The sequence below is a fragment of the Terrapene carolina genome, unplaced genomic scaffold (assembly GCF_002925995.2).
Source record: "Terrapene carolina triunguis isolate 2854851 unplaced genomic scaffold, T_m_triunguis-2.0 Scaffold33723, whole genome shotgun sequence".
Classification (NCBI taxonomy): Eukaryota; Metazoa; Chordata; order Testudines; family Emydidae; genus Terrapene; species Terrapene triunguis.
In genome coordinates, this window is record NW_020698074.1 from 6,784,408 (window position 1) to 6,802,491 (window position 18,084).

The 18,084-nt window shown below is 43.1% G+C and overlaps 1 protein-coding gene across 2 annotated transcripts in view; it reads right to left on the reverse strand.

Annotated features, from left to right (window-relative positions):
- Positions 1 to 18,084, reverse strand: part of LOC112119106 (engulfment and cell motility protein 1) — a 444,965-nt gene that overhangs the window by 250,214 nt on the left and 176,667 nt on the right. For both annotated transcript variants that reach the window (XM_026663518.1, XM_026663519.1), the window contains exon 13: positions 17,231 to 17,362. In XM_026663518.1, the coding sequence (XP_026519303.1) occupies positions 17,231 to 17,362 (132 nt within the window). The remainder of the gene's footprint in view (positions 1 to 17,230; positions 17,363 to 18,084) is intronic.

Sequence of the window (18,084 nt, forward strand, 5' to 3'; positions counted from 1 at the left end):
TAGCTCTACAGTCAAATCCTTGTCTCCTACCTAAGTACAAGCAGCCCAGCTTAGCACGATAAGGGGTTGCATGGGGATTGGAGGAAAGAATACAGCCCCTACTCTTGGAGCAGTAGTCTTGGAGCAACCACTACTACAGTCCTGAGGTGGCAATAGCCTATGCCCATCCCGCACACACATAGTCAGGGGGTAAAGGCTGGTGGATCCATTTATTACTGGATTCAACTAGCCTTACCTCCAGTTCTCTCCTGGCCCACTATACGAGAATGCAGAAAGCCCCTTGAGCAGAGCTTGGCTCTGCAATAAACCTTTTGCATGGAGTCACAGCTGGCCCTTTAAGGCAAGATAGGCTCAGCCTAGCCTGTGGCCTAGCAGTTACCCGTCAGTCCTGCTCCTTGATTTAGACGTGTGGAGGCAATAATTGATCCCACCTCATTGTAATGGAGTTAGAGTGACTGACCTCACCTGCAGGGGATTACTTAAACAAAGTGGAACTCAGCTGAGGGGAGAAGATCTGGGAGAAAGGAGCTGCCCCTCATTCTGGGAGAGGTCTGGGGTAGACACACTGAGAAAGGCCACAGGGACAGAACTGACCCTTGTGGTAGGTAATTGAAAGGAGACAAAACCCAGGGAGCGACTGCAAAGGAGGCAGGACTCTCCTTGGAGAGAAACCCACAGGGGGCAGAGCTAGGACCTACAACAGGTGAAGGAGACCCACAAGGAGCAAAGCAGGCTCCGTGGAAGGGAGCCCTGAGACAGGGTTTGTAATTGGAAGGAGAAGACTTCAGTAGTGCAAGGGGGTAGAAGAATTATTCGGATTTGTTTCAATTTTCATCTGGACCTTCTGCTTACCCCAAAAAGAGACTGAACTTTCCGTGACTTGGCTGAAGAGCTGAGCCCCAGGAGACCCAGTGAGAGGCAGACAGCCTGCAGGAAGTACTGGAGCCAAGGACACCAGCAACATTACACATGGGTACAGGGCCGGCTCCAGCTTTTTTGCCGCCCCAAGCGGCAAAGAAAAAAAAGATAAAGCCACGATCGGCGGAACATTGGCGGCAGCTCTACCGCGCCGCTTCATTCTTCGGCGGCAATTTGGCAGCCAGTCCTTCCCTCCGAGAGGGACCGAGGGACCCGCCGCCAAATTGCCGCCGAAGACCTGGACGTGCCGCCCCTTTTCATTGGCCGCCCCAAGCACCTGCTTTCTGCGCTGGTGCCTGGAGCCGGCCCTCCATGGATACAAGAGTGTGCCCCCTGTACATGGACTTCCCACTTTGGGAAATGGGAACCACACCATTTCTCCTATACCTGCAGCCTTCTCCAGACATGAAGAAGGCAAGATTTGTTCTTAAATTTGGGATGCTAACAGATAGTGGGTGAAACACCTTTCAGAGGAGTACATTTCATCATCTGACATGGAAGATATTTAACTAAGCACATTCTAAAACTACAGCATTCGGAACCTGGCCCTGATGTCGTTTTTCCTCTTTGTTAAGTGCTGAAACAGCCTTTCCCAATGCACCTCTCACTCTTCCCATTCTGTTAACTATTACACAAGCCATAAGGCATTGAAAGTTTGTGGGACAGATTCTGTGGGGGGCCACTATCTCATCCTGATTGGAACTCTTCAAAAGTAAACATGGTCCAAACTATACATGGTTGAGTTCTTCACATTCCTCTAATTTTCAAGGGGACGGGGGAGGCGTGTGCATTAAACCATGAGTGCGCGCGCGCACACACACACACACACACACACAGAGGGAATTACATAGGCCTTGAGAAGATTTGGATAGTTGCAATATTTCAATATAAGTTAAATTTACACTCATTACAGGAATCAAATATTTGGTAACTATTAAGCTGCATTACAATTTAATGTGGAAACGGTTATGAAAAGTAAGTCTTGCAAGACAAACAAGGTTGACACTCCAATTAAAACAAAAGAGATGAAATTAGGTGTAACTGGCTTTTTGGGACCGGTTTCATCCTCTTACCTGTTCCTTCTGCCATTTCTGGAGGATGCAGTATATCATATCTGGAAAGATTTCCAAGATACATGCCTAATTCTAGAGGTTAGCATGTTATTAGGTGCTTAAAGAGGTCCTCTGCTGCAGCACCGCAATTAACATTTCTATTATTGATGCATTGGCAAACTAAGTAGCCTTACGTCTCTAATCTATACGACACTAAACTATGCTAACCAAGTTAACAGAACCCTGTCTTCCCCAATGAGATTGTAACCGCGATGTAGACAAGAAATGTGTGGTAAACAACCAAAAAAGAGATGCATTTGAAATGGCATAAAAAGGTATATGGCTCATATGTAGCAAAAGAAATATCCTAATAGCCCTAATTATTTATTTATGTATTTATTTATTTATTTTTATTACCAGATATTTGTTTACATCAAAGGGGATCTTCATGTTTTCCTCATAATCCACGATGGGAAAAGAAATGAAAGATTCAGCAAAAATAATGGTATTTTTAACCCTGATCAAGAGACTATTTTTCCTTCCATTAAAAAACACACTATAGTTTTGACTTAATTTTACATACTTCCCCTCCCCCCCCAATATTCATAAACAGCCCTAAAATGATCAAATAAAGGATTAAAAAGAATTCAAAAGATTGGATTCATCAAATCCAGTTCATTCTTGTAAAGACACAACCACAAATACTTCATTCTGATTATTTTAAACTTCATCTTTCAAATAACAATAATAAGGTCACAGAAGATTGGCAGCGCATCCAAGTTTCATACTATCAATTCTCTTTTTTTCCAGTGTCTCTTCTCAACCGAAGGAACATTAAACTGACACCAAAATGAAATAGTCCATCCCTCTATGGAAGGCTCAGCTAGCAAGGATTCATCAACATTTGCTGAAAGACTGGTTGATTCATATTAACAATTTACATTACAAATTGTTAGTTGTTCATTTCCATCTGACAAACAAATCTGGTAAATTGCACACAGCTGCATGGAAAACAAGAACAATGGTTTTAACATATGGATTTGCTGACCATGATTACTGGTCACAGTGATAATATTATCGGAGCCATAATGCTCTCTTTAAATAATTATTGGCTCAAAACCACTACCATAAAGCTTTATTGTTGGAGAGTCATACAGAAGACAGTCATCATCTACCAGAAGACGGTGTCAGATTTCCTGTCTTTCTAAGAGACTTTCTTCCAACTACCAAACAGCACCAGTTCCCATGTGTCCCTTTACCGCTGGTTAGGTCTGTGTTCACAGGAAGACACACTGTTTGTGTGGATTTACTAGTCCACTAATGATTTTATCACAAGTCTCACAATATTTGGTGTTTTACATGTCTACATTATGTTGTTAAATCAGACAGACAAAATGAAATCAAAAGAATTCAAAAATAAAACAGAAACCCAACATCAATGCAAAGCTAAATCCAAAACCCACAACACAATTCTTTTAAAAGGCATCACAACAAGCAGATTCTGGAGACCAGAGGTGAAAGTAAGCCGGTACGGGCCGGTATGGCCAGCGATTTAAAGGGCCCGGGGCTCCCACCAGCACCACTGCCAGAGCCCCTGGGTGGCGGAGGCAGCTCAGGCGGCGATTTAAAGGGCCCTTTAAATTGCCCCCGGCTGCCGCCGCTACCCCGGGGGCTCTGGCAGCGGGGCTCGGGGCGATTTAAAGTGCCTCAGGCTCCGGCCGCTGCAGGGAGCCCCAGGCCCTTTAAATCGCCACTGGAGCCCCGTTGCCGGAGCCCTGGGGTAGTGGCAGCAGGGCTCTGGCGGTGATTTAAAGGGTCAGGGGCTCCCGGCTGCCGCTACCGCAGTGAAACCCTGGGCCCTTTAAATCTCCGCCAGAGCCCCGAGCCCAGGGTAGCGGCAGCTGGAGCCCCGGGCCCTTTAAATTGCCCCCTAGCCCCGGGGCTCCCAGCCACCTCTGCAGCTGGTAGCTCCAGGGGTGATTTAAAGGACCTGAGGCTCCCAGCTGCTGCTACCGCAGCCAGAGCCCCGGGCCCTTTAAATCTCAATTTAAAGGGCCCAGGGATTTAAAGGCCCCACCTCTTCCGGTTGAGGCCTAAAAGAAACGGTACCAGGCTAATTTGCTTTCTAACAAGCTTTACTTAGCAAACCGGAGAATTTTGCTATCGTTCACCTTTATTTTTAAAAACATATTTTGATAAGACAACTGGCAACATGATTTCTGCTAGTGTTCAACTAAGAAGTGGCAATTTACAGCAAACAAACAGTGGTTCTTATTCCTATTATGCTTGAAATGATTCTGTATAACAAATGGTAAGTGAATTGTTCAAGGATGTCCATGCAGAATACTAATGTATTATGGAGTTACTGCCCTCTAGTGCTAGCTACCAAAAAATAAGTTTAATACTTGCTTTTAAAATGGGATTCTGCAATTTTGCTAGTAATGTGTGCAATACAAACAGTGATATCAATTATTTATATTAGAAGCTATATTAAAGCTGAAATTCTAAGGCACGAATGGAAAACAATCCTGAAATATTCTCTACACTATTACTTCCTGTAATGCAATAATATCAGCAGTAAAATCAGTAGCATTCAACTTCCCATAACACCGTGAAGAAGGGAATGTGACACACAATAGGATGGAATTGCATACCATATTTCCTATAGCTTAGTGATGCTAAAATACTCGTCTTTGTTTTGTATATTATAAAATGGACACACATTTTTAATTAGGAAACAAAAAGCCCTTTAAGGACTAGTTGCAATATGGATCTAGAATGTGAGATTACAGAATCCAGTACTGAGGTTATCAAATCCAGTATAGATCATGCACCTGGTCAGTACACAGTGAAGTTGCCCTGAAATGAATCTTAATTAGTGACATCATCCTTGGTATCATCTTATCTATAATCATCCTTGGTATCGTCTTATCTATATTTTCTTTCCCTTCCCCCATTCTATCTTTCATTTTCTCACTTGTTTTTGATTTTGTCACCATTGATTCTGGTTGCAATAAAAAGCCCAAATATTCTGAAGGCAGGTGGCTTAACAATTTCAGAAAATTAGACTCCTTTAAAATGACTCAGATTGGACACCCAAAAATGAGGCACCCCAAAACACTGGCTACTTTTGAAAACCTTGGTCATTGAGTAAACTACCTCTGAAAATATGTTACTACAGTAAATGGGGTAAAACAGTGGACAGTACCCTCCTCAATACCTTCTCTACACCCAAAAGAGAGAGCACCAGTTTGTATTGAATAAATTTGTTCACTTTGCCAAACTTATTCAGCACTCAGATAGTCTGATGTAATCATAGTGTAACACGTGCATGATTTGGCTGCAACTTGCCAAGGGCTTTACAAATGCACCCCAAGTTCCTTCTTCCTGCTGCAGAAGTTTATTTCTGTTGCTACTGGGTCTGAGTACAGAGTGACTCAGAGGCAGGGATAGGAGAAGGGAAGCAGTTACCAGCTTGACCTAAGGCAGCATCACCAACAATCCTCCTTAATATTCTCCAAATAAGCTGGGCTCTGGGGGAAGCTACCTGCTGGAGGGGTCTTTTAGAATGCGTGGGAAAGGAATGCTAAGTGGGAAACGCTTAATTTGTGAAAACAAAAAGCTCTTCACCCTCCCACAACACCAAATGAACAGCACAAAATTAGCATGTTTCATCACTTCATGCAGAGATGTGAACTAGCTGCTGAAAGCAAAAGAAAACCAGGAGAAAATGTATAATTATGGGTGGAACCGGGAGCACCGCCTACAGTAAAGGTCGCCCGACACCTTCCATCGTAAGACACTGTTCAGGGGTCTTCCATAGCCTAAATTTTGAGGACTGTTTCAGCTAAAACTGTTCAGCCATTTCAGAGAGCAAGATTACAGACAAATGTTATTTTGCTCATATTTAAAGAATTCTTACAACTGTTTTATTAAGAAGCTCCATTGCCCACATACTTGGGAGTAGGGACTTAAAATTTGGCAAGGGGTCATCAGAAGTCAGGGATGCGCCTTTGGATGTTCCCATGAAAACTTAGCCAAATTTGGCCAAGTTGTAAGTATTTGGATAATTTTTCAGTTTATACTTACTCTGTAGAGCGGCGGTGGACAACCACAGCCCGCATGCAGCCCATCAGGGTAATGTGATTGCGGGCCGCGAGACATTTTGCTGACGTTGACTGTCCGCAGGCATGGCCCCCCAAAGTTCCCAGTGGCCGCGGTTCTCTGTTCCCGGCCAATGGGAGCTGCGGGAAGTGGCAGGCCCCAGGGACTGTAGAGACTTGTTAGAGTTTGGCAGCTAAATTCTCCAAAGCTTCTCTCTGCACTGAGCATACTCCAGCCTCTCTCAGTTCCGAGTGCTGACCAGAATGTGTATGCACCATCCCCAAGACAGATAGGAGCAGAGAGGGAATAAGAACAGAGGGATAGGAAGGTTGAATAGGAGGAGATGGACAGGAGCCAGGGTGAGGGGGAAAAGAACACAAGGGGACAGGTTAAAAAAAAATACTGTGATCATGTAATTAAAATATACATCATTATGCATATGCACAAGGGAGGTGAATTAAGGTTGCACTGGCAGGCAGCCTTAATCCTGGCATTTCCTAACTTTTGAATACTTGATTTTGCAAACAAAGTTATTTTAATGCAGGATTTGCTTATTAAAATATAATATACATTAATGATGGAGGCTGTGCCTTTTGAAAGGTGTAAGACATTATCTCATAGTATTTGATGTCAGAACTACTTAGTGCTCTACACTTCAATCTTTACTCATGCTGAGTAGCACTTGCTCACATGAGTCTTCTCACTTAAATCAATCAGTGGGATTACTCATATGTTACTTGGTGTCCCTACGAATTGCAGAATTGGGCCCCTAGTTTTTGTTCTCCATCTAAACAGTGCACAAGAAAGCAAAACACAATACTCTGCACCCAAAACTATGTGTATTCATTTATAAAGGATAGCATATACTGAAAACAGTGGTCACCTTAAAAATACTGTCAGTTGCCTTAAATAAAGCAACTTTAACCTCAGTCATTGCTGAATTTCCAAAATTTACTACAAGGAAGACCTAGAATAGTGCAAAATCTTGAGATACAGTTAATTAGTTATCGAACAAAACAGATACGATTTTAAGGCATACCACTGTACATATGCAAATTTAAAACTTGCCATATAGAGTTTAGAGGAGCAACCTCTAGTGGTCAGAAAGGTAGAAACCAAACTATGAGCACTTTTTTAGTCCTATCTTAGTCCCATTGCGCTGAATAAGATAAGAGCAATACTGGGTGTTAAATGGAACTTCAGTGACAAGAGAGAAGAAGGTGGTCTGTTTTTTAATGGCCAGACATCATATCATTTTCAAAATAAATCCTATATAAACTGCGGAATACTTCTATCTGCAAGCCACTTGCTATAAAGAGGCATGAGATGAAAGTCCTTTAAAACAAAGTCACTTTGGGCAGTGTCTGTGACTTCCTCTATATTGTATAGTGCCCAGCATATTATTAGTGATCAATAAATAATTTTAAAGATATGCTGATCTTAGAGAAGACAAAGGCTACTTTTCTTGCAACTTTGTGCTGTAAACATGGTATGTGTTTGTCTTCTGTTTAAAAGGATGTTAAGTTTTGCTGAGTAATCTGCCTCCCTCAGGACAGGCAACCAAACTGTTCAACTTTTTTCTTTATGTAACTCCCTTGGGGTTTAGAGAACATGGCCCCTTTAAATCTTTTTACTGAGGGGGGGAGCACTGATTGTTCCAGAAGGAGGAAGTGCTGTTGCGAGGAAGGGAGCAGAGAGAGAGGGGAGAGGCCAGGGAGCGTGTGTCTAGAGTGCCAGACAGAAAGGCTGGAACAAGCAGGCCCTCAGAGAGTGAAGCAGCCGAGAACCTACCTGAAGCCTGGGAGGGACAGAGCAGTTGATCGGGGACACCCCAGGACAGGAGCCAGGAGGAGCCCTGTGCCAGGGAGAAATTGCCTGAGAAGGGCAAACTGGAGCTGGACCTAGTATCACCGCTGCCCAGAGCTGTATGGGGCCATGAGCACTGGGGCTTGTGACTTTGCATTGGGAATAAGGAAGGAGGCTGTTAGCTAGTTCAGTGGGGAGGTGGTCGCTCTGTGTGGCTTTGCAGAGAGCAGCAGAAGAGGGCACCGGAGGGGTTTGTTGGGGAAAGTTCACTAGCGCTGAAGACAACCAGGAGCACCCAAGACTCACCACTGGACTGGAACTTTGCCCAGGACTCCTGAACTCTGTGTGCAGACACATTGCTCAATGTCTGCCCTTCCAGACTGTGTAGGGTTACCATATTTCAACAATCAAAAAAGAGGATGATGGGAGCCCCACCCTAGCCCCGCCCCTGCCCCTCCCATTTCCTGCCCCCTGACTGCCCCCCTCAGAACTCCCAACAGCCCCGATCCTTGTCCCTTGACTACCCCATCCTGAGACCCTCCCCATCCTAACTGCCCCCCTAGGACCTTACCCCCTACCTGTCCCCTAACTGCCCAAAACCTTATCCACTCCCCCGCACCCTGACAGCCCCCCCCAGAACTCCTGACCCTCCCCCTGCTCCCTGTCTCTTGACTGCCCCCTCCAGAACCCCCCTGCCCCTTCTCTGACCCCCTGGCCCCCTTACTGTGCCGCTCAGAACAGCGTGTCGGGCTCCACGCAAAGCCCGACACGCAGCCGCGCTCCCCCACGGAGCGCATAGCCCAGTTCTCGCCCTTGCAGAGTGCTGCTGAGCGGCCGCTGGGCAGCAGGGGAGGGGGGAGCAGGGGGAGGAGCTCCAGACTGCTGGAGGCCCGTTGCGAATGGCCGGCGATCTGCAAATGCAGGGAGGGGGAGAGGAGGAGAGAGAGGAGGGGAGTGATCTGAAGCTGCAGGGGAGAGGAGAGGGGAAGCGGAGGAGGGGCTCTGGCTGCCGGAGCCCCGTGCGAGTGGCTCGATCCGGCTGGCTGCCCTGTCAGCCGTGCTGCGCTCTGCATGGGGGGGAAATCCAGACATTTACAAATTCCCCCCGGACGCTATTTTTAAACTCAAAAAGCCGGACATGTCCGGGAGAATCTGGACGAATGGTAACCCTAAGACTGTGCTACCATTGGGCCTGTGGGGCCTTGTGTTGAATGCAACCCTGCTTTACCTCTCCCCCTATACTTCCCCCTGTTGTTTTTCTCCTTTCATCCCTCTGTAAATAAATATTTCCCTTTCCTATATTCATTGTACTCTTCTGGTGTGTGTGTGTGTTCACTCTGGGGGGTATGGAACAGGTGCCCCAGGGTGGAAGGGACTTTCTCTGCTGCATTCGTGCACGTGCCTTCTCTTGGCCAGAGCTGCCTGCCAAGCAGACTCCATCTTGGCCATGGGGGGGTTAAAGTTACATTTATATAAGGTGGGCAAATCAACACAGTTCATGTTGATTTCCTTACTTCAGTCTACTGTTTTATTAGCAGTCCAGTGTGTTGATGTATAGGTGAAGCATACATTTTCCATGGAAGCTCCCGGATAGTATGCGGTTTGATGGGATAGGCAGAAGGGATCCGTGCATTTGGGATACTGAAACTACCTCAGCCTGTCTGGTAAACAGCTTGTATTTCTGCCTAACCGCACATATTTTGTAACGGCGCCTAGAAAGCAAAAAGCCATTTATAAGACAGGTAATGACAAAATTAGGGAAACCGAACGAGGGGTTGACACATAGCATCCTGGACTAGAATTCACCCATTACATATCTAGATAGGTCAAGGAAGCGGGGACTTCTTAAACTAATTCAGTTAAAACATATTGGGCTAAATGGTTATATTGTAAATACTCAGCTTTTGAGCCAATAAAAGTATGGTACAGTAGTTAGTGCAGAGAACTGGGAATCATGAGGCCTGGGCTCTAGTCCCAGATCTGTCACTTGATCTCTCTGCACTTCATTGACCCCACCTATAAGATGGGGTTAATTCCATCTATCTCACCAGGGTCTTGTGAAGTGCTCTGACATCCCCAGATGGCACCATGGAAGTGGAAAGTATTATTGATATATAAAAGCGCAACACAATGATTTTTTAAATAAAAAAAGAGTAGCAGTAAGTACACAAGCAAATATTCACCAGACCCATCATGTGGTAACAAGTGTCTGACTGTGTGCAGAGGCATGGGAGGGAGAGGAGGAACTGTCCCCCAACCCAGTCCAAAAACAACAACAACAACAACAACAACAAAGCACAATGCCTCCTATGAAAGAATGGGCCAGGATAAACACAACAAAAGGTAATCAAAGAAAGCTTTCAATACTTCAGTGGGTTAAACCCTACCAGTAAGTGTTTCTTTTCCCCTATTTCTTTTCATCTGGAATAAGAAAGCAGGTAGTGAAATGCTATGTGTTAAAGCTATCCAAGTAAGAAAAATGAAGGGAGCAGCAGAGGTCAGGCAGTAGGAGATCGGCATGACAAATGGGGAGCAGCCATGTTCTGTAACAGTGACAAATGCTGTTTCTCCAAGCAGAACAGCCTATGCAAAAAAAAGCAGGCATGTAACTGTACACCCATGCACACTGAGACTGATCGGGCATTACTCTTTGCAACTCACGTTTGTCTGAATCATTAAAAAAGAACAAGAAGTATTTTTGGGTCACCTATTTCTGCTATGAACAGCTGTTTTTTCCTGATCTGTTTCCAATGAAGACCAGAGCTGAGCCTTCGGCTGCTGCTTAGGCAACACAGGACCAGCAAGTTGTGGACATGGTAAAAGAAAATCCTTCCAGCTGCTTTGTGATGAACTTTTGAAATTCCTGGCTGCAAGAGATTTAAAAGGCTGAACTGATGACACTGAATCCGTCTAGCTCTAGCCACGCAACATGAAGGCTCTGTAATTAAAGTCACAATGGGATATCCAACCTTGCTCACTAGTAGGAAAAGTGGGAAAGTAAATCAGATCTGCTGTGGCTATTAGCTCCAGAATAGGCTCGGTTAAGATGCTGACTTTTTCTTTCTACTTCTCAGTTTGCTTTTGATAATAGCAATACTGTAGCCAGGGCAATTCTGGGGATTAACAGACTTCTCTCCAGAGTGGCTGAAACCGCTTGGTCTTTGGCATTAGGCCTCACAAAGCACCCAACACATGATATAATCTTCCAGAAATGCACTGCTTTCCCTGCCTGATTGCATAACATGAGCAAACTGTTCCTTACACAGACCAGTGTAAACAGAAACCTCACCGATTGCCAGTGATAACATAAAACAGAAAGTTTTTTGGCAGTTTATCCTATGCCACTGACAAACTCTCAGTCAGACGGCTCCGGACCAGACCCTAATCTCTGTTACCCCAGTGTAAATCCAGAGTAGAATCCATTGATTTCAGTGGAGTTACCACAGACTAAGAGCAGGATAACCAAGGTCAAAATCAGACAAGCTACATCTATAATGTACGTGCCTAGAAAACGTCTACTTGGAAGAGCTTCAAACAACCAAGCACAATGATGCTGTATATCAGAGCCAGTGCTGGCACACCAATGTTTTGTGCTGGTGAGAGCCTGTGATTCTGGATGTTTATTGGGTTGCTTGGTGGGGGCGGCTGGAAGAGGAAATACAACAGCAATAAGCCTTTCATGGAACATAAGAGCAAAATTCACTCATAAGGTTTGGGGGGGGGGGCGCGAGGGTTGGGTGGAATACTGCTAGTTAAGATATATTAAAACTCTTCATGGGAAACTAATTCCCTATCAAGCTGTAGTTAACAGAAAAAAAATACAGAAAGTGTGAAGATAGCAAGTTTTACAGATTACTGACTGTTCAGCATTTTCATGTAAGTCATTGGAAACGCAAGTCTCTTCAGAGTTAGCTTAAATGGTTTGCTTTTACCTACACTCATAATTAAACTAGGGCAGTTAACCAAGTGCTTCTGACAACAGCTGTCAGTGATGACTTTATTTCCTATTGTAGATAAGGCCTTAGCTTAGTCCCTGAAAAGTCTGGGTTGAAGAAAGAATTGGAATGAACTACTTAAAGCACAAGTGATATGTAAAGAAGAATATTAATTATTCAAAGACTGAAATCGATTATAAAGCAGTCCTGAAAGATAAAACAAAAGGAGGATTCTTGAATCCCAACAGGGAAGATGGAAAGGCCTTTTAATTCCATAAAGTGATGTTGCTTCAAATTGCACCCCACAGAAAAGATATAGATCCCAAGTTGAACCACTCTTGAAAGCCTGACAGAGTTGTCACCTGATTTGGAAACAGGCTCCCAGAGAACGGAAGGGAGAGTAAGGACTTCACTGAGAGTAAGACTGGGTCTAATGTGATGTCATCCACATCTCTCTCCCATTGCCTAACCCAAGAAGGGGATTTAAATAAAGCATCTCTTCTATTATAATATGAGATTTGTAAGTATTCCCAGGGGATAAATAATGTAGCACTCCCCAGCATGGCAGGATGTTATTGACAGAAGAAAATGTCACCGAACCATAAACAAGACAGCCAGAAAAGACCACTGAAACCATCTAGTCTCACTTCCATAAATTTGATTGTACACCAGCTTCCAGATTTCACTCCTAAAACCACAACTCCCCCAAACTCTTGTTCTCGGCTTCCCCAGTATTATAGCCCATAATAAGACTGTGATACTTCAAGTGCCAAGCCTCTCGTGTTTGGCAAGAAAATGAATGGTCACCTTCCACCACCCAGCAATAACTACTACTAAACCACCACCAAGTTCTCTCTACTTTACCCTGCTGTTTTCTTACTCCCGTTGGCCAGAAAGGCACCACATTTTGTTTAATAAACAGCTGCCATTAGCTACTCCAAATACCCAGTAAGGGGGATGCGATCGGATTGACATTATTAACTTGAGACAGCTGTAGGATCTGGAATTCAGCTTCCTGTTAAATACTCCCACAAGGCAGGGCATCTGACCCCAAAGTCTTGCTCAAAATTTTTTCTCTCTTGAGCCCTTCCCCAACTTACTGCTTAATTGACTGCAACTAATCTGCTCCATACAAATTGTCCAGTTGTCTGCATCGTCCTTTAACTAAATGTTTTCCTGGAGGTTTTTCTTTTCTTCATATAAAACTAATTAGCAAAGGCTAACAACTATGACAGAGGGATCCTGAATTGTTCAACTAGAGCGACATTACGTTTTTAATCAGAAGATATCAAAGAAGAATTTTATTTTACAACAAATAACATTGCATTTTGCATTTCTGACCATATTTATTTCCATTAATTTTAGGTTGCAGCAAATAAACAGTAATATCTTAGGAGCTGTTTAAACTGATAAAACATACATAGCTCTTTCTCAGTCCAAAATGGCAGCCTACAAGTAACAACACTGTAGAAGTAAGAGTCATGAATATAGATTAACTTGAATTCTTCAACCAGAGTTCAAGTTCAATAAACAGTTGTTCAATCCTCATTCATTTATGTTATATAAAGAAACAGAAAACATTTAGCTAAGTGATGATGTTTTACAGGCAGGGCTAGTAGCGCTGCCCATTATTAAGGTTGTCTAACATTTTCTATTATAAGATCTTGTTTTCAGTGCTTTTAACTTGGCCAAACTTGAATCATTTGTGCTGAAATTTTCCGTTATGGGTGTCTGCCTCAGGTTGGATGTTTCTGGAAAATTTCAGCCAAAGCAGTTGAACTATTTCTGAGAGCAAGGCTGGGGGAAATAAGTTGCTTTTCTCATGTTAAAAAATTCTGGCAACCTTTTCTTTAATAGTTTTAATACTCTCATGCTTTGGAGCAGGGACTGGTGGGGTGGGCAGGCTGGGCCTGGGATCCAAGGGAGAAGAGGGGTCCCCGGAGAATGGAATTAGGAACACTAGGTATGTCTACACTGTAATAAAACACCCACAGCTGGCCCATGTCAGCTGACTCAGGCTCTCAGGGCTCGGGCTGCAGGGCTATAAAATTGCAGTGCACTCGGGCTGGAGCCCAGACTCTGGCACCCTCCCACCTAGCAGGGGCCCAGAGCCCAGGCTCCAGCCCGAGCCTGAACAACTACACTGCAGCTTTATAGCCCCACAGCCCGAGGCCCGTGAGTCTGTGTCAGCTGACGGGCTAGCTGCAAGTATTCTATTGCAGTGTAGACATACCTAGTTCCTAATTCCATTCTCCATGTACCCCTCTTCTCCCTTGGATACCAGGCCCAGCCTGCCCACCCCACCAGTCCCTGCTCCAAAGCATGGGAGTGCTAGAACTATTAAAGAAAAGGTTGCCAGAATTGGAGGAATAAGGGGGAAATTGGTTTGACAAGGAGATTGGGACTAGGAGCCAATGAGGAAATTAGTAATTGTGTCTTCAGAGCAGGGTTTGCATAGTGTGCAGTAAATAACAGATTGGGCCACACATTGAACAATGAAGATAAAACAAGACTCATTAAGTCAGCACCATCCACATAGTATATAAAATATTATGCACAAAAACCCTGGTATATGTGTGCACACATTCTATACAATCAATGGCATATATAAAGACAATGGGAGCTGCTGCATGATGAACACTTTTGAAAATCTGGCCCTAAAACAGAAGCTGGTAGTATCCTTAAGAATTGTGGCCAATTTAAATGCCTTGGAAACTAGCTAGCTCCACCTCTTTAAGCAAACAAGCGTATTACAATCTCTCGTAGATGGGCCTGAGCTTGGGCATGCTTTAAAAAGATATAGAGAGAGTATGAATGAGTTTGGAAGATACCAGCTTTTTTAGCAGTATTTATTGCCCAGTCTGGATTACAAGGATTAAATGGACTCATATGCATGAGGGTGGAAATGCAGGTGTTGGATGTTAATATATAATAACCTCTTCAAGCTTGAGGAATCATGTCAATGGCTTGTGAAATTAGGACCTATTTTATCATTACCCATATATGTGACTTGGGCTTTTATAAATATCTGACACTTAACAGTATTGTTTCCATCTTTTTATTTTGTTTAAATATTTTGAAACTGTGGAAAAATAATTATTGCTATCAAATGTTTTGCTGCCAGAAGTAAATCTTGTTTGTAATGTTACTGCCAAAAACAGATAAAGAAGGACAGAAATAGAATTCAGACCATTGCTGAGTACTTAACTTGCAGTAGGCTAAGAGAATAAATCTCTAAGATGTATTGGATCTTATATCTTCTGATTGGATCATGTTCTTTTGGTTTACTGTTCACTGTTCTGTTGAACTTAATCAAGCTTATATTATTTTAAACCTACCTTTACTAATAACAAGCCTCCCTTCAGACCATCATGAACATCTGGAATGTGGCTTTCTGACTATAGGGTTTTACAAATGTTATTGTAAACCTCTGAAGCCATGTCTATGTTGTACCTTCTATTTGCACTGCCTTCACAATAATGTGGTAAAGCTTTTTGACATGCAGAGAGACAAAACGATAGAATGTCTGCACTCTAAATACAGAAAGGGAACAAGCTGTACAGGAGAGAGTCAGTGATGAGACAAGCTTTTGCTCTCCCCATCTGAAAGACTGTTTGGTCAGTTTGTGAGACAGAAGAAACCAGATCTTCCTTGGTACACAGATGAATGCTCCCAGGACCTACACCAGGGGACAGGGGCAAAGCATCCTGAGGTAGAATCTCTGCCAACAATCTGCTCCCTTTGTGCCAGACAGGCAATGCACAGGTAGCGGAAACCTCCCACAAATCCCCTGTAGACACAGAGCTAATGGATCTTCCTACTGCATCTCCGTCCCCTAGTGCTTCCGAAAACAGAGAGGGTGGTTTGGCGGTGGGGTGGGATAAAGTGGAGAGTGAAAGAAGCCAGACCACTATGCACTCCAGCAATCCCTAGCTGGCCTATACACCCATGAGGATCATACACAACTACAATTTCCCCATGCAGCAAGTTCAGCTGCAGCCTCTGATAACTGTACGTAGCAGCAGAGGGCAGCATAGAAATTCCTCTGCCTGCAGCACCAGGCAGTCTGGGGGCCCTGAATTTCCTCTGAATCAGGCTTTTTGAGTGCTCTGATTTGCACCAAAATCATTAGAGATGTGCCCACTGATGCCTAGAATATTTCCTGAAATTTTGGAATTGATCAGATATGGCGTTCAAAAGCTAGACGGACAAACGTCATCACGTTCAGTATTAGACCTGACTTCGCTCAGCCAATTACCAACCTTGAGTGTTCAGAATTAATAAATTAGGCCCCCAAAATCATGGGATTTTCTTAAAAAAAACAAAAAAAACAAAAAAACACTTGAAGTTCTTTTTATTTGTATTCTGGATTTTGAATATTTATGGTTCATGTTTTCAATCTTATCTCCACAATGATGAGGGCTAGACAAAAAAAAAATTTTTTTAAATTAAAGCTGAGATTATGGTGAATTCACTTGACTTCAGATTCTATGACTAAGAAAAATGCTAAATATCACAAAACTTAACCTTTCTCACACTGTAGATGCATATTCAATTTGTGGTCCACTATAACCCCAATCCCTTCCAGCAGTTTTACTGACTAGCCATCTATTCCCAGTTTTTTATTTGTGCATTTGATTTTTCCTTCCTAAAGTGTAGTATTTTGCTTTGTCTTTATACAAACAAAGAGAGGAGTAATAACCAAACTACCTACAGTGACCAACAAATTAAAATACTAACTACATTACATGGCAGTCCTCTGTTTCTGGAATGAGGAAAGGCGTTATACATACATATACATTTAGACAGTAGTTTAATCAAATTGTAATCTGGATCTAATCCTGGTCCCACTGAGGTCAACAGCAAAACTCCTGTTGATTTGAATGGGTCAGATACTCTATACCCTTTTGCTGCATAAAAGAAAAGGTCCAAAGGCTTTAAGAACCAAAACAAAGGAGTCTATATTTAAATAAAACATTCTGCCCGAACATTACTGTGTTCATCATGTGACATAACTAGAAACTGAATATATGGATAATAAATCATGCCATAGATCCCTTTGATAGTGTCTATTTATTCAAAATACCATTAAGAGTAAGATTATCGTAGGACAGATTTGGAATTAATAGTCAACAGTACGTTTTCTCTTGCTATAACGTTTACATTCACTAATTCACACTGGATTCACATCTGCTAAAGCAATAATATGGCTCATATGTTCACAGAATTTGTAGAGAACAAACAGAAACTAAAGCGTGTTGTGTTGACTAACTTTCCATTTAAACTAAAGGGAAGGAAGTAGCAGGAATGTCAGGCTATGCTGGAGGTCCCTGATTTCAGACTGCACCATAACAGATATACTGATCAGGATTCAACAGGTTAGAATAACACCTGGGTTTCAGCAAAAATACTCACAATAAATCCAAGTTTTTTATAGTCTCGGGTATACATAGATTTGCGTTTCTCAATACTGCCACTGCTGTTGTTGGGTTCAGACTCTGCATCGAAAGCAATTCTTCGGAGTTCAAATATAATATCCCTCTGAGCCTGAGGGGGTTCAAAAAGGGAAAGGTCAGTTTTAAAAAAAGCAGAGAAATGTCTCCTGTTTTGAGTCACAGCAAGGAACTACAAAAGAATGTTTAAAATGCTGTGTGCTCTCCAACCCCCAATCTTACTTTATCAGAATATAATTTTAAGCAATTAGACAGATGGACATACAGAGTGACTTTGTGTCTCCCTATTTCCCCAAATCCTCACAGTTGAGGGATTTCATTCCTCAGAAGACTCACATGAAGTACTAGTGTCCTGACAGACACTTACCAACTCAATCTTGCAAGGCTGCACTCCAGCTCACACTTAACTTTAACCATGTATGTATAACACCACTGAAGTCAATGGGATAACTCACGTGCTTCAAGTTTCAGTTTGTGCTCAGTGTTTTCCTGGATCCAGGTCAGAGCGTACTCAGAACCTTGAAGGACTGAGCCCTAAGCATTCCTCTCAGTAACAGCAGATTTTTGTTACTAAGGGGATGACGGTGTTGCAGTAGTTTCAAATCATATCAATGCTGCACATCTGCAGCTCATCAAGAATATCTTGTGCCAGTAATAACTGTTTTGCCATTTACAGCTACAGTGCTACTTTGGTTGATGATGTAATGTGTGATGTGTACCAGGTAATTGTGTGTGTATCCTTTTTCCTTCTGAGTGAAGAGTTGCAGAAACTATCCTGCTTCTATATGTTGAAAGAAAAGAGAGTGCACAATGATT